The 13,935-nt window shown below is 44.5% G+C and overlaps 3 protein-coding genes across 4 annotated transcripts; all 3 read left to right on the top strand.

Moving 5' to 3' along the window:
* Positions 1–225: 225 nt before the first annotated feature.
* On the top strand, positions 226–1,470 carry LOC103970826 (uncharacterized). Its single transcript, XM_018820865.2, has 2 exons — positions 226–473; positions 543–1,470. The coding sequence occupies exons 1-2, from the start codon at positions 284–286 to the stop codon at positions 1,274–1,276; spliced, it is 924 nt and encodes a 307-aa protein (XP_018676410.2). The 5' UTR covers positions 226–283; the 3' UTR covers positions 1,277–1,470.
* A 419-nt stretch (positions 1,471–1,889) lies between these two features.
* Positions 1,890–5,861, top strand: LOC135627687 (heterodimeric geranylgeranyl pyrophosphate synthase small subunit, chloroplastic-like). Of its 2 annotated transcripts, none has more exons than XM_065133861.1 (2): positions 1,890–3,044; positions 5,518–5,861. In XM_065133861.1, the coding sequence occupies exon 1, from the start codon at positions 1,933–1,935 to the stop codon at positions 2,998–3,000; it is 1,068 nt and encodes a 355-aa protein (XP_064989933.1). In that variant the 5' UTR covers positions 1,890–1,932; the 3' UTR covers positions 3,001–3,044; positions 5,518–5,861. The 2 variants fall into 2 exon arrangements, with proteins under 2 accessions (XP_064989933.1, XP_064989934.1); XM_065133862.1 differs by lacking the exon at positions 5,518–5,861 and adding an exon at positions 5,122–5,430.
* Positions 5,862–5,988: 127 nt separating this feature from the next.
* Positions 5,989–13,774, top strand: LOC103970125 (thiosulfate sulfurtransferase 16, chloroplastic). The gene is made up of 7 exons (XM_009383781.3): positions 5,989–6,276; positions 6,353–6,451; positions 6,538–6,654; positions 6,761–6,834; positions 13,004–13,074; positions 13,173–13,226; positions 13,477–13,774. Exons 1-7 carry the CDS (start codon positions 6,215–6,217, stop codon positions 13,549–13,551), a joined length of 552 nt encoding a protein of 183 aa, XP_009382056.2. The 5' UTR covers positions 5,989–6,214; the 3' UTR covers positions 13,552–13,774.
* Positions 13,775–13,935: the final 161 nt, after the last annotated feature.

Genomic DNA, 13,935 nt, shown 5'->3' with positions numbered 1-13,935 from the left:
CTACGAAGGAATGAAGAATTTGCTCTTCTTTTCTTTGGCTAGCATCAAAGATCACTTGTGCTCTTCGTCAGATTTCAGATTAGTGAACACACCAAAGAAATTAAGAGAGATTGGACTGTCTTTTTGGTTAGGCAGCCAAGACCTAATTTCTTGTTATCTTCTTCTTTGTTCTCCACAGGAACGGGCATACCTAAGCATCTCCGTCTATATAAGAACCCTCTAACTTCGACCTTGTCAAGCTCAAGCTTTAGCAGGGCGAGGAGGAGGAGGAAAAGGAAGCAACATGAGGTTTACCTGGCTGTTATTCTTAGCTCTAAGCAACTGTTTCTTCTGCAGCATTGTGAGTGCTAAGCCTGCAAAAGCCCACTGTAAGAACCCTTACTTTTGGAGATGCTACGGAGTCCCCCACACCTGTCCTCCTGGATGTCCTAAATTCTGCCAGGTAGATTGCAAGATCTGCAAACCATATTGTGGTAAGCTTCTCTCTTCTCATATCTGTTACTGTTAGCGCAAATGCACAGTTCATCTTAGAACCTTGGCAGCTTGTGACAAGCCCGGAGCGGTATGCCAAGACCCTCGCTTCATCGGCGGGGACGGCATCATGTTCTACTTCCACGGGAGGAAGGACAAGGACTTCTGCCTTGTCTCCGACGCCGGCATCCACATCAACGGCCACTTCATCGGGAAGAACAACCGCAAGGGGAGGGACTTCACCTGGGTCCAGTCCATCGGGGTCCTCTTCGGCCGGCACCGGCTGTTCGTCGGCGCGAGGAAGGTCTCACGGTGGCACGCATTCGACGACAACATCCACATCCAACTCGACGGAGCAGACGTCGAGATCCCGTCGGGAGAGGGCGCGGTCTGGGAGTCTCGAGGAGCAGGGTTGACGATCGAACGCGTTGCGGCGGAGAACGACGTGGTGGTGGAAGTTACGGGTCTCGTGGAGATAAGAGCGAGGGTGGTGCCGATCACCGCAGAGGAATCGAGGGTGCACGGGTACGACATAGGTGAGGACGACGATTGCTTTGCTCATCTGGAGCTCAGCTTCAAGCTGAGCTCGCCGAGTGCTTCACTGCATGGGATCCTGGGACAGACCTATGCTCCGGACTACCGCAGCCGAGTCAAGATCGGCGCTGCAATGCCGATCATGGGCGGCGAGAAAAAGTTCTCGTCGTCCCATCTGTTTGCCACGGACTGTGCTGTGTCAAGGTTCGGAACGGAAGGAGAAGAAGAAGGCAATGAACTGAAGACAGCGAACGTTGCAAAGTCGCAGTAGGAAAGGATACGTTGGATTCTTACGGTGTATAATAGTCCAAAGATCGCAGTAAATAAGGGACGAAGGTGTTTGCCAGTTCTTATTTTGCCACGTCTTTAATTCCAAATTTGTCCTTTAAAATTTGACGGTTCAGATCTGTTTAGTGAGATAATAAGAGCCCTCTAATGCACGAAGGCATCAAATGTTCTACTTCACTTTGGCTATCCTCGTCTTATCAACAACCACAATACAAATCAACTCTTGCGAGAGTTGACTTATTTGGAGTAATAGCATACTTATAAAATTATGAGATTACTATTTACAATTTTATTTTAATTTTTTTTATTTTATAAATAAACATAAATTTCTTTTTTTTCTCTCTCTCTTCTTGGAGTATAGCATGAAAAGGGCGATGAGTAAGATCGAGAGCGACGACGATCGATGGTAAAGAGCATCGACGATGGAAGTGTACGCAGGGACGTGAAGATAATAATAATAATAATAATAATAATAATAATAATAATAATAATAAAATAAATAAATAAAATCAGAATGAGATGATCATAAACAGTAAAAAAATATCAATAGTAAAAATATGGGTCTAAATAGTAACCTGCGACGCAAACTAATTATCTGAATCGTCTTCTTTATCGTCGTCATCGAGATCACGTTCTTCCATGGCATCTGCCTTTCCCTTCCTCCTCCTTCCCAATGTCCCCAGTCCCAAAATGCCCCCGCCATCCTCGCTCCTATTCCCCAAACCCCGCCCCCTCTCCCTCCCCTTCCGCTGCTCCGCCGCCGCCGCCGCCGCCGCGCCCGCCTTCGACCTCCGCGGCTACTGGACGTCCTTGATCTCCGAGATCGAGGCAGATCTCGACTCCGCCGTCCCGATCCGCTACCCGGAGAGCGTCCACAAGGCCATGCGCCACTCGGTCCTCTCCGGCGGAGGAAAGCGCGCGCCGCCTATCATGTGCATCGCCGCCTGCGAGCTCGTCGGCGGCCACCGCTCCGCTGCTTTCCCCGCTGCCTGCGCCCTCGAGATGATCCACGCCGCTTCGCTCGTCCACGATGACCTACCCTGCATGGACGCCGCCCCGCTTCGCCGCGGCCGCCCCTCCACCCACGCCCTCTTCGGGGTCGACATGGCCGTCCTCGCCGGCGACGCCCTCTTCCCCCTCGCCTACCAGCACATCGTCGCCCGTACCCCGTCGCCCGACCTAGTGTCCCATGTTGCCGTCCTCCGCGTCCTTGCCGAGATCGCCCGCGCCGTCGGGTCCACCGGCATGGCCGCCGGCCAGTTCCTCGACCTATCCGGCGCCTCCTGCGGAGGCGAGGAGGAGGTCGTCCTCGTCCTGGAGAAGAAATTCGGCGAGATGGCCGAGTGCTCCGCGGTGTGCGGGGGGCTGCTGGGCAGCGCTAGTGATGAGGAACTGGAGGCGCTGAGGCGGTACGGCCGGACGATAGGGGTGCTGTACCAACTCGTGGACGACGTGCTGATGGAGTCGAACGGAGGGGCGGGGAAGATGAGGAGCAATGCGAGCGTGGTCACGGTACTGGGGATGGAGAGGGCATTGGAGATGGTGGAGGAGTTCCAGACGAAGGCCAAGCAGGAGCTGGAGAGGTTTGGGGACAAGTACGGGGACAAGGTGCAGCCTTTGTCTAGTTTTGTAGATTATGCTGTGGAGAGGGGTTTCTTGGTCGATAGCAGTACCAATGTGGCTGTGAACAGCAATGCTTCTTGCTAGGATGCTGAATTCAGCCCAATTGTAGTGGAACAAAAGCTCATTCAGTGAGTCCTTTTACATTCTGATCTATTTGTATGCTTGAACGAAGCCTCATTGTTGAATTCTTATCAACTTCAGTGGAAAAAAGCTCCTTTTGTATGTTCTTTTATAATCTGATTTGTTTGCATAGTTGAATGAAGCCTCGTTGTTGAATTATGCTCTACTTTAGTGGAACAGAAGCTCATTTTGAGTCCTTTTATATTCTCATCATTATGCATAAATAAATGAATCTTCATTGTGTGAATTCTGCCAAAATTTGTAGGTCCTATATTCTGATCTATATGCAGAAATGAACAAATCCTTATTGTCTGAATTCCACCAAGTTTCAGTGGTGTAAAAGATCATTTAGTGATCTCTTTTAAATTAGAGTGAAGCCTCAGTGTATTATGATTCGAAGGTCTTCAATGCTTCGTAGCTAAATGTTAAACTATGCCCAATTGTTTGGGTCCGTCAAACTGTGCCTTGCATCTGGTTATGAAACTCTTTTCACTAATGGAAACACTGTAGCCAATACAATAGCCATTAGATTTCTTAATAACAAATGTATGTTCAGCACCATCTAAAAATGCTGCAATTCTTGTGATATTTTTCCAACCTTTTTAATGATCAGGTTAGTGATTTAAAAAGCGCTAGGTGCTAAAAGACATCAAGGTCCCAAAATGTCCGAGGCGCTAGACGTTCGTCAGAACGAAATAAGACACTCTAAAATCTTAAAATATAAAAAATAATATAATTAATAAAGGGATAAAAAATATCACTGATAGTGAAATCGATAGTAGAAAGTGGGAAGAGAAGCAACAGTGAGAAGTTGATAGCAACGACGGAGGATTAGTCTAAGACAATTGTGGTAGCGTTGCAAATGACAACAGCGGACAACAGCGGGAGAAAGACGGTTGGCGATAGAGGAAGATAGCGATGGAGGTAGCGATAGAAAGCATCCACGACAAAGGCAGCGAGAGAAAACGCTAGGGTTGGCTCGGGGTTGCGTGGGCGTGAAGGGCAGCTTTTGAGGTAAGAAATTGCGTTAGTTGGTTCAATCGATCCAATTAACTGCTATTGAACCAAACCAAACTTAAAAGTCTAGTTTGATTGCCTTATATGAATCGGGCGCTTGCCTGAAGCGCTCGACGCTTCGGCTCAGGCGAGCGCCAGGCGGTGCCTCATTGAGGCACATCGCCTGGTCCGCACATGAGGCGCTCGGGCCTCACCTCATCTCTCTCGAGCGCCTATTTAAATTATTGGATCAGGTATCTGTAGCTTTGTTTGAATAGGCTTTAGACCATATTGTTGTCCTTTGCGAAAAATTCTTGGTCAAGATTGGGCAAAGAGAGTTAGGAAGAAGAGGCACGTTACAATGACTAGTCATATTTCAAATCCAGAGTCTCAGTGAAGTCAGGTTCCTTAATAGAGTTTTGTGATTGTTCAGTATATTTCTCACATAGACATATTAATATATTATGATTTATCTGCATATACATGGTTTTAATATTTTAAGAAGCTAAAACCTTATTCTGTCCTTTGACTAGATTAATTGGATTGTAGGTTTTAATGTTTTAATGTATGCATACAATCTTGTAGTTCATGATTATCATGTATGTAGAGAAGTGCAAAAAAAAAGGCCCAACATCTACTAGAAAGAGACATATTTGCTTCAAAGGTTTTAATAGTAGATTGTTAGGATTGATATGTATTTTAGGAGTCTTGATTCTATTCAAACTATTTGGATTAGGGATCCAAGTAGGAAGAGAAGTCTTTAGAGAATTAAGATTTGTTTTCGTGAATATATCATGAATTTCAAGGTTTTGGTGAGAGAGAAGCACAGAGAACGAAATTTTAGATGCTCACTGGGGAGAGCGGTTTATGTGAGAGGATGTATAAGGGTTTCATTCTTGGATTTGAGATAACTTAAAGAGAGTTTTCATTGTATCTAGTTTTTCTTATAGAAAATTTAATATTTTTCATAGACGTAGGCAGGGTGTGTCAAACCACATTAAATCTTGCATTCACGTTTTGCTATGTTTTATTGATCTCTGGGTTCCAAGATTCTCTTTTGGTTTCAAGCTCTTTTCTCACTCTCAACAGTGATGGAAAGTTGATTAAAGGAGAGAATAAATTTTCAATATATGATGGAGGAGATTGGAAAAAGGGTGAACTGTGGGACAAGCTGACAAATCGATCAAGAAACATTTCATGATGTATTGCATTTTGTTAATACGAAGGCTGCGGAAGTCCATCACTTCCTCACAGATCAAGTGTTGGACACGAGGGACATTAGCACCTTCTCCATATATATGCTTTCTCTTTCCCATGAGAAAGAGAGGAGACTACTGCTATTGATTCCAGGAAAGCTGCAACAGTAACAAAATCCAATCTTTCTTTGCTCTCTAATCCTCCTATTAAATGTCTTCTCTTTTCGTTTTCTGTATTTGTGTTACAGAAATGTGTTGGCAACTAATGCCGGTAAATTGGCTTGAGCAGGTTGATTGATGGCCGAGTTAGAGCGTTGCCACCGGTTTTGTGGCGTCTATCAGTTGTGAACCTTCTCTAGTTGCATGGAAAAGACACTATTAATGGTGGCGATTTGTCATAATGCTTCAATAGGTCTTAAGTTCTGAGTCTGTATGATGGAATTACTGATAAACCTGATTCATGCATTGTTTTTTTGGTCACAACTGTGGTGCTGTAGATTGATGTACACAGTATATGTTGATCTTTTGTTCTTTGTTGATGTTAGAATCAGAGCTGTCAGTAGAACTAACAAGGTTTTGTTGATCTCTGTCAAAGTCTGCTTCAATCCAAAGGTGTGATTTGTGTTGTATGCAGTCTCAGAAACTGATCATTTATTCGTAGCTTTTCTAATCCCTCGTTTTATTTGAGTAGCAGATTACTGGGTTTTGCTGTCTTTTCTCACTCAGGAAACACGTTTTTTATTCTACCAAAAGAATTGTGGCCCCCTTGCCATTGCGGATGTCTGGCGTCATTTTAAGGAACCGTGTTCCCTGATTCGGCCAAAACAGGTGATGTGCACCTAGTAGTTTCCAGCTTCCAACGCCTCGCGATAAATCTCTCTCTATATGCGTGGCCACGAGATGTCGACGGAACGGAGCGCCGTGTCTCGTGTCGCAACGCCGCCGTTCATCGCCTACGCTGCGAGAGCGTCGCCGGGGAAGCATCCATGGCTTCTACTTGCTTCTTCCGCTTATCCCTCCCTCTGCCCCTCTTTCCTCTCCTCACGAGGTAAAACATTTCGCTGTGTTTTCACCTTATCGGCGGTTGACGCGTTACGGCATTTCGTCGAACGCCTTTGTTGCAGAAATGTGCCGATGGTGGCAATCCGTTCTTTTGCACCTTACCGGTCTATGCATCGGCGTTTGCTATCCAGTGCCATGATTCCGCGACCAAATCATTTGAGGTGTTCTAATCAAACGAACGGTTTTTGGTTCCGAGATGTTGTGGTTCTTGCTTTGTTGTGACAATCGTTGTAAATGGATTTTGCAGTTGCATTAGGTCGATGGCATCCAATGTGAGTGCTGAAGAAGCCGGCGTGCCGAGATCTGTCCCCGTGGCTGTCGCCCATGAGCTCCTCAAAGCGGGACATCGCTACCTCGATGTCAGGTTGGTTACAGTACAACTTGTAAGGCGCTGCAATGACTCCGTTTGGATATGGTAGAAATTTGAGATTGGTTTAATAAATGTCTTTTGGATTTCAATGGATTTGTAGGACGGAAGGGGAATTCAGTAGCGGGCATGCAGTGGGAGCTGTTAACATTCCTTACATGTTCAAGTCTAACTCAGGTAACGAATCATTAGACTGAAATCTTAATCCTATTGCATTGGCTCTGATTTTTTTGTCAATTTCCATTCATTGTTCTTTTTATTTACTTCAAACTTTTTATGTACTTTTTCGTAATCTAGTTGATGAGGAATGGTGGATCTGACCTAGTCTGTGTCCTTATGCCGAACTAAGCATCATCTTAGAACTGAGTTAATCTGAGTGGCATACTAAAATTGGGAAGTGACTTTGAATTCGGAGGTCAGATTTGCAAGAAGACAGAAGGGCCTTCAATGCTTAAGTTAGAACTGGAGAAGTGTCATAAATGTGCAGTGGGAGAAAGAAAGTTTAAGTGTGTGAATGGAGCTGAAGGAAAGAGAAATTATAAGCACCATTGATCATACAACTCATTAATGTTACGAGATGGGCTTACAATGGTTTGATTGGGGTGACACTATTGGTCGACTTTGATGATGATGTGGCTCATTAATGCTGTTGTTAAATGCTATGTTGGGAGGGAATTAGTAGGTTACGTAGTCACCAAATATAAATTGAGTCAGCAAAAAAATCGGACGAGAAAAAAGACACAAAACAAACACAAATGATTTAACATGGTTCTGATTATGACAAAAACATCGTTCCTGCATCCACAGGGAGAAGGAAATCCCAATAAAGAACTTGAACCCTACAACGATAGGGGAGTCATAACACGGTGACGATCTCCCCATGAGAAAAATCCAAAACAAGCTTGCCTAAATACAACAAAAACAAGAAGTAACAAAAATTACAGAAATACTCCTGTTGACCGAGATTTGACCAATGTTGACCAGAGTCAACGGTCAACTTCTTCCTCCTCTCTACGGTTGCTATCAGAGCATAGTGGCAAGCTGACGGAGGACTCATCGGAGAAGAAGCATTGATGTCTTGGTTGGATTTGTGTTGGAGTGGGAGATCTCTCACATCTTTTTTCTTCCTTCCCAATCTTTCTACTATTCTCCAAAGCTCTATTCATGGGAACGAGTGAAGGTGGAGGGAGAGCAACATGCAGGCGGCGGGCAGTTGTGATGAGCAGCACGTGGGTGGTAGCGATTGTCGTGATTGCTATGAGCAGCACGTGGGTCGTTGCGGTTGTGGAGACCGCAGCGAGGATGCAGTGAGTGTCGCGTGCGACGAGGACTGTAGCTGTGAGCGCAGGCGGTGTGTGGGTTGCGGTGAGGACAGCAGGCAACACAGGTGGGTGGTTATGTGCGGCTACGGTGACCGGTGTAGGCCCAGGGGTAGGCAGTGAGCGATGAGAAGTGCGATATGAAATGCCCAGTGTGAGGATAACAGTGCGTTGTGTGAGTGAAGAAATGCATGCAGCAGTGGGGCACTCGATGAGGAAGGCAGCAGTGGCATGAGGGTGATACGTGTGAGGGTTTCTCACGCGGGTTGAACTGGTTTGGTTCACCGTTCACCTTTGGCTAAGCCCGACTTTGACTCAATTTGAGTCAGTTCTCACAAATTCTCCTCCTTGATGAAAAATGGGTGTTGGTTTAGCTCAGAAACTTTATCTTCTCTTCTCCCAAAAATGCCCCAATGGGCATTAAACTGAAGCTTGATGCAGGTTGACCACATTCAAGCAGTGCTCAAATTTCGCCAAAGGAAGTGGCTTTGTTAGCATGTCCACTCGGTTATGAGCTGAATCAATTTTGTAAAGAAGAACATCCTTTTTAGTGATTACTTCACTAATAAAATGATACTTGACGTCGATATGTTTGGTTCTGTCATGGTACATCTGATCCTTGAATAGAAAAATCGTGCTTTAACTGTCGTTGTGCACGATGACATCTGCTTTCTGATTTGTAAATTTTTTTACCAAATTTCCCGGCCAAATTTCTTCCTTTATTTCTTTAGTTATCGCTATGTATTCCGCCTTGGTGGTTGAAAGCACAATAGTAGATTGGAGCTTGGTTTTCCAAATCACTGTGGTCCCTTCTATAGTGAAGACATAAGTGGGTAATGGATCTCCTTTTGTTGAGATCCCCAGCATAATCAAAATTTGAAAAACCTACAAACGAGACATTAGTTTCTCCAAATACTAAACAATTCTTTTGGGTTCCTAAAAGGTACTGAAGAACCCATTCAACAGCTTTCCAGTGAGCTCTTTTGAGGTTTTCCATGTATCGGCTCACTATGCGGACAACATGAGCAAGATCAAGGCGCGCACAGACCATGGCATACATTAGATTGCCCACTGCACTTGCATAAGGAACCTTTTTTATTTCTTTTGTTTGTTTCTCGTCTTGGGGACACAAGAACTCTGACAATCGAAAGTGTGCGGCCAGTGGAGTGCCAAATTATTCCACTACTTTCTTTATGTACGTCTCTTAGGATAAGTACAGCTTCCTGACAGATCTGTTACGACGAATCTCCATGCCAAGAATTCTTTTCACTGCTCCCAAGTCCTTCATTTCAAACTCCTCCTTAAGCAGATACTTAAGCTTATCTATTTTAGACTTGTCTATTACAACAACAAGCATATCATTAATGTAAAACAATAGATATTCTATGAAATTGCTTGCCCTTTTAGATATACGCAGCTATCATAAGGTGATCTATTGTATCCAGAATTAAGCATAAACTGATTAAATCATTTATACCATTGCCTTGGAGCAAACATGGTTTTCCTTCCCTTTTTCCTTAAACCCTTATGGTTGCTCCATGTAGATCTCTTCTATTAAGTCTCTATGAAGAAATGCTATCTTCACATCTAGCTGCTCTAGCTCCTAATCAAATGTTATTACCAAGGGTAGTAGGACTCAGATAGAAGTATGTTTAACAATTGGAGAAAAAATATCTTTGTTATTTGGCAATATCCCTTAGCCACCAAACGAGCCTTGTAGCTGCTCCCTTGATCTTAAAGAGCCACTTGCACCTAAACAACTTCTTGTTAGGAGGGGGCTTCACTAAGTCCCAATTATGATATTTTAATAGTGATTGAGACTCTTTTGTCATCACTTGATGCCACTTCTTCAAGTTTGGACTATCAAGAGTCTCCTTGTATGAAGTTAGCTCTTCTGCACTCTGTAACTCCTCAACAACAATGAGTGCGTAGGTGATGATGTTTGCGTGCTTTGAGTTTGGATGTGGTTTGCCACGTAGCCGGCCAAGGGCATTGTTATAAGGGCACTCCTTCTTGGCCGGTTGTGGTTCCTCCTCCTTTGTACCATCTTCTTCGATGACAATGCCCATATTCTTTAGATTCATGATTATGGTTCGGAAGACACTAATGTACTGGTACACTGAGGTTCCTTATATCATTCGTAATAGAAACAACCTCTACTTGAGGGTCATCTTCCCTGTGAAGGTTTTGTCCTGATATAGGGCTGCTAATTTGCCCCAAACATTTTCTATTGTTTGTTCTACGATAGCCTCCCATAGTGCTTCATTGGATATACACATGAATAAGGTTGCCATGGCACTCTGATCAACTTCTACTTTCTCTTCATCGGTGCCTGTCATTTTCTCTTTCCCAATGAGTGTGTTCTGAAGTTTCTCCTTTGTTAAGATAGCCTTCATCTTAACTATCCACAAAGAGTAGTTGACGTTTTGATCCAATTTTTTAATCTCATATCTTGTGCCGACCATTAAAGGTTGGTAACTTGGTAATTTGGCTTTGATATCACTTGTTGGGTGGGAATTAGTAGGTAGTAGTCACGAGATATAGATCGAGTTGGTGAAAAAATCGAACAAAAAAAAAACACAAAACAAACATAAGCGATTGAACGTGGTTCAGATCATGACACAAATGTTGTTCCTATATCCACAGGGAGAAGAAAATCTCAATAAAGAATTTGAACCGTACAATGATAGGGGAGTCACAACACGATGACGTTCTCTCCTAGAGAAAAACCCAAAACAAACTTGCCCAAATACAACAAAAACAAGAAGTAACAGAAATTGTAGAAATACCCGTATTGACCAAGGTTTGACCCATGTTGACCAGAGTCAATGGTCAACTTCTTCCTCTTTGCGGTTGCTGCCAAGAGCATAATGGCAGGCCAACGAAGGACTCGCCAAAGAAGCTTTAACGTCTTGGTTGGATTTGGGCTAGAGTGAAAGATTTCTCATATCTTCTATTTTCTTCCTCCCCAATCTTTTTGCCATCCCCTAAAACTCCATTTACAGGAGTGAGAGAAGGTGGAGGGCAAGCAACACGCGGGTGGGTGTAGTGAGCAGCACGCGGGTGGGTTGCGGCCATCAGTGATTTAAAAAGCGCTAGGCGCCAAAAGGCGCTAAGGTCCAAAAACGCCCGAGGCGCTAGGCGCTCGCCCGAGCGAAGCGAGACGCTAAAATATAAAAATATATAATATAATTAATAAATATAATTATTTAAAATTTTAAATAAAAATATGCCATTAAATTAAAAAAATCTATTAACAGTATTGAAAATTAATCATTTCAAATAAACTTAATATTAACAGTATATTGTATACTAAGCCTGTTGACTGAGAAACGAGGAAGCAGTGGCGAGCGGTGGCAGCGGCGAGCGGCGACAGTGGCAGCGGCGAGCAACGACAGCAGCAGCAGCAACGGCAGCGGGAAAGGTAGCAGGAGCGACGAGCAGCGGGAGGCGCGAGCGGTGACAGCGACAGGGTTTGCGAGCAGCGGTAGCGGGAGCAGGAGCGGCGACAGAGGCAGCGTTTGAGTAGCGACAGCGACGAGCGGCGACAGGAGCGACGAGCAGCGGGAGGCACAAGCGGCGACAGAGGCAGTGTTTGCGAGCAGCGACAGCGGCGAGCGACGACAACGGCAACGTTTGCCAGCAGCGACATCGCGAGAAGCGAGATCGAGATCGGGATCGGGAGTGGCAGCGGCTGCGGGTTAGGGTTGGGTAAGGGTTATATCGGTTTAGTTGGTTCGATTAACCGAACTAGGACTGAACCAGACCTAAAATCCTAGTTCGGTTGCCTTGGTTTACCCAGGCTCTCGCCCAAAGCGCCCAGCGCCTGGGCTCGGGCGAGCGCCCAGGCGGCGCCTGTTTGAAGCGCGCCGCCTGGGAGATTAGCGAGGCGCTCGGGCCTCGCCTCGCCCTAGCGCCTAGGCGAGAGCCCGAGCGCCTTTTTCAATCACTGGCGCCTATGGTGATTGCGGCGATGAAAACTATAGCGGGGAGCCTCATGGGTGGCGAGCAGTTGCACATGGGCGGCTGCAGTGAGTGCTGTGGGCAAGCACACTCGCACATGACAAAGGCTGCAGCTGTGGGCACAAGCGGTGGCGTGGGCTGTAGTGATGACCACAGGCAACGTAGGCGGGCGATTGTGTATGACTGCGGCATGCCACGCGAGACAACAGGCAGGCGGCAAACGGCGAGGGTGGCTACCACGATAGGAGCACAATGTGTAACACCCCGCATGAGGGTGCTGGTGCACTGTGTGAATGCAAGCACACACGCAGCAATGGGGGCTGCTCGGTGAGGAAGGCAGCGGTGGCGTAAGGGTGATACACACGAGGGTTTCTCACGTGGGTTGAACTGGTTCGGTTCACCTCTGGCTGAGCCCAACCTTGACTCAATTTGAGTCAGTTCCCACATACTAACATATGTGGAGCTCAGGTTAGCTGGTTGAGTGAGCCCTTCAAGTTATTCTCCATCAATTTCTATGATAAAATCTTTTAGGTTTCCTCTCAGGCTGTTCAGTGATACTGCATAAACAAACACATAATTACTTGCATTTTGTCAGTATGCTTTAATGTGATTGCACAAACACTAGCAAACAACCATCTTGGAACAGCTCAGTATTTATTCTTTGCAAGAGAAAATGAGGATATAAATCTAAGAAAGTTCTCTTTTGTATACAAGCTGCATTGTCCGTGGAAAAGCTTGACCGATAATAGTTGATCGAACAACCTGACTACAGAACTTTCAACTAGTTACTTTTTGTCTCCTGAGTCATTTTTGTTAGTTCCCGCAGAAGTTTTAGTGAATTTTAGGTTCTGGGAGAAACAAAATTAGAACAGTCATCCACCAATGATCTCCTCCCAGTACATATTAACTGACAAATTGACTTGACACTTTTCTGAGTCATTATACCCTTTTCTGTTAGTTGACCTAATAAGAAACTTCATATTATTCCTAAACACTTCTTTTGTATCTCATTGTTTCTGTTTTATCTTATCTAACAATTGATGTACTATCACATCTGGATACAGGAATGTCAAAGAACCCAAACTTTATGCAGGAAGTGTTATCAACTTTCAAAAAGGATGATGAGATAATTGTTGTGCGTTGTCTTACCTTCACCTTTATTAGATCCTAGATTTTAATCAAAACCCATTCTTCTGATCTTCCTATCTTATTATGTTATCTTGTTTCTGGCAGGGTTGTTTAAGTGGAAAACGGTCATCTATGGCTGCAACTGAACTTTCAAATGCTGTAAGTAGTTCATGATATGCTTCGAATTGTATTGAAGAAATTTACCAAGTTCCATTGTTGGACATACAAATCCATGGGAGTCCGGACGGTGTCTGATTATCCAAAAGGACCAGCTAGAAACAGGATTAGTTTTTTGTGATGACATGATCACCACAAATTCTCTAATATTTGCAGTTGATGTTTTGATGTTAGCACCATAGTTTTTTGCATTTACTTTACAACCATATTAACCATAGATGCATTTTTGCAGGGTTTTACTGGCATCACAGATATTTCTGGTGGTTATTCAGCATGGGTGGAGAATGGACTTCCAACAGAGAAATAATTGAATCAGAATGGCCAATGTGCTTCCAACTAATAGATGAGGTATGGCTGCAACGTGAACGAGGATTGCTTCTATGAGAAGGTTTAATCTGCATGAGACACTGCATCCTTGCATTGTTTGGGATCTAAAACCTCTGTCCCTAATTATTCCTCATGGCTTTGGATTGCTTTTGTTATCCTACCTGCAATTCAATCAATCAAGTTAAATATGCTCTTCGACATCACTGTTTTTGGATCAAACACCATAAAATATTTTGTTCTTGTGAAGATATTTGGCATGTTTGTTAGAGCTGAATCGGATTAGAAGTATCCATGGATTGACCTTGAAACATGAGCTCCATCATTAGCTGAAGCTTTACATGGATTAATTTATAATGGTGTTGAA

Source organism: Musa acuminata, chromosome BXJ2-11 (genome assembly GCF_036884655.1).
Source record: "Musa acuminata AAA Group cultivar baxijiao chromosome BXJ2-11, Cavendish_Baxijiao_AAA, whole genome shotgun sequence".
In the NCBI taxonomy this organism is placed as follows: Eukaryota; Viridiplantae; Streptophyta; class Magnoliopsida; order Zingiberales; family Musaceae; genus Musa; species Musa acuminata.
This window is presented reverse-complemented; position numbering and strand designations above follow the sequence as displayed.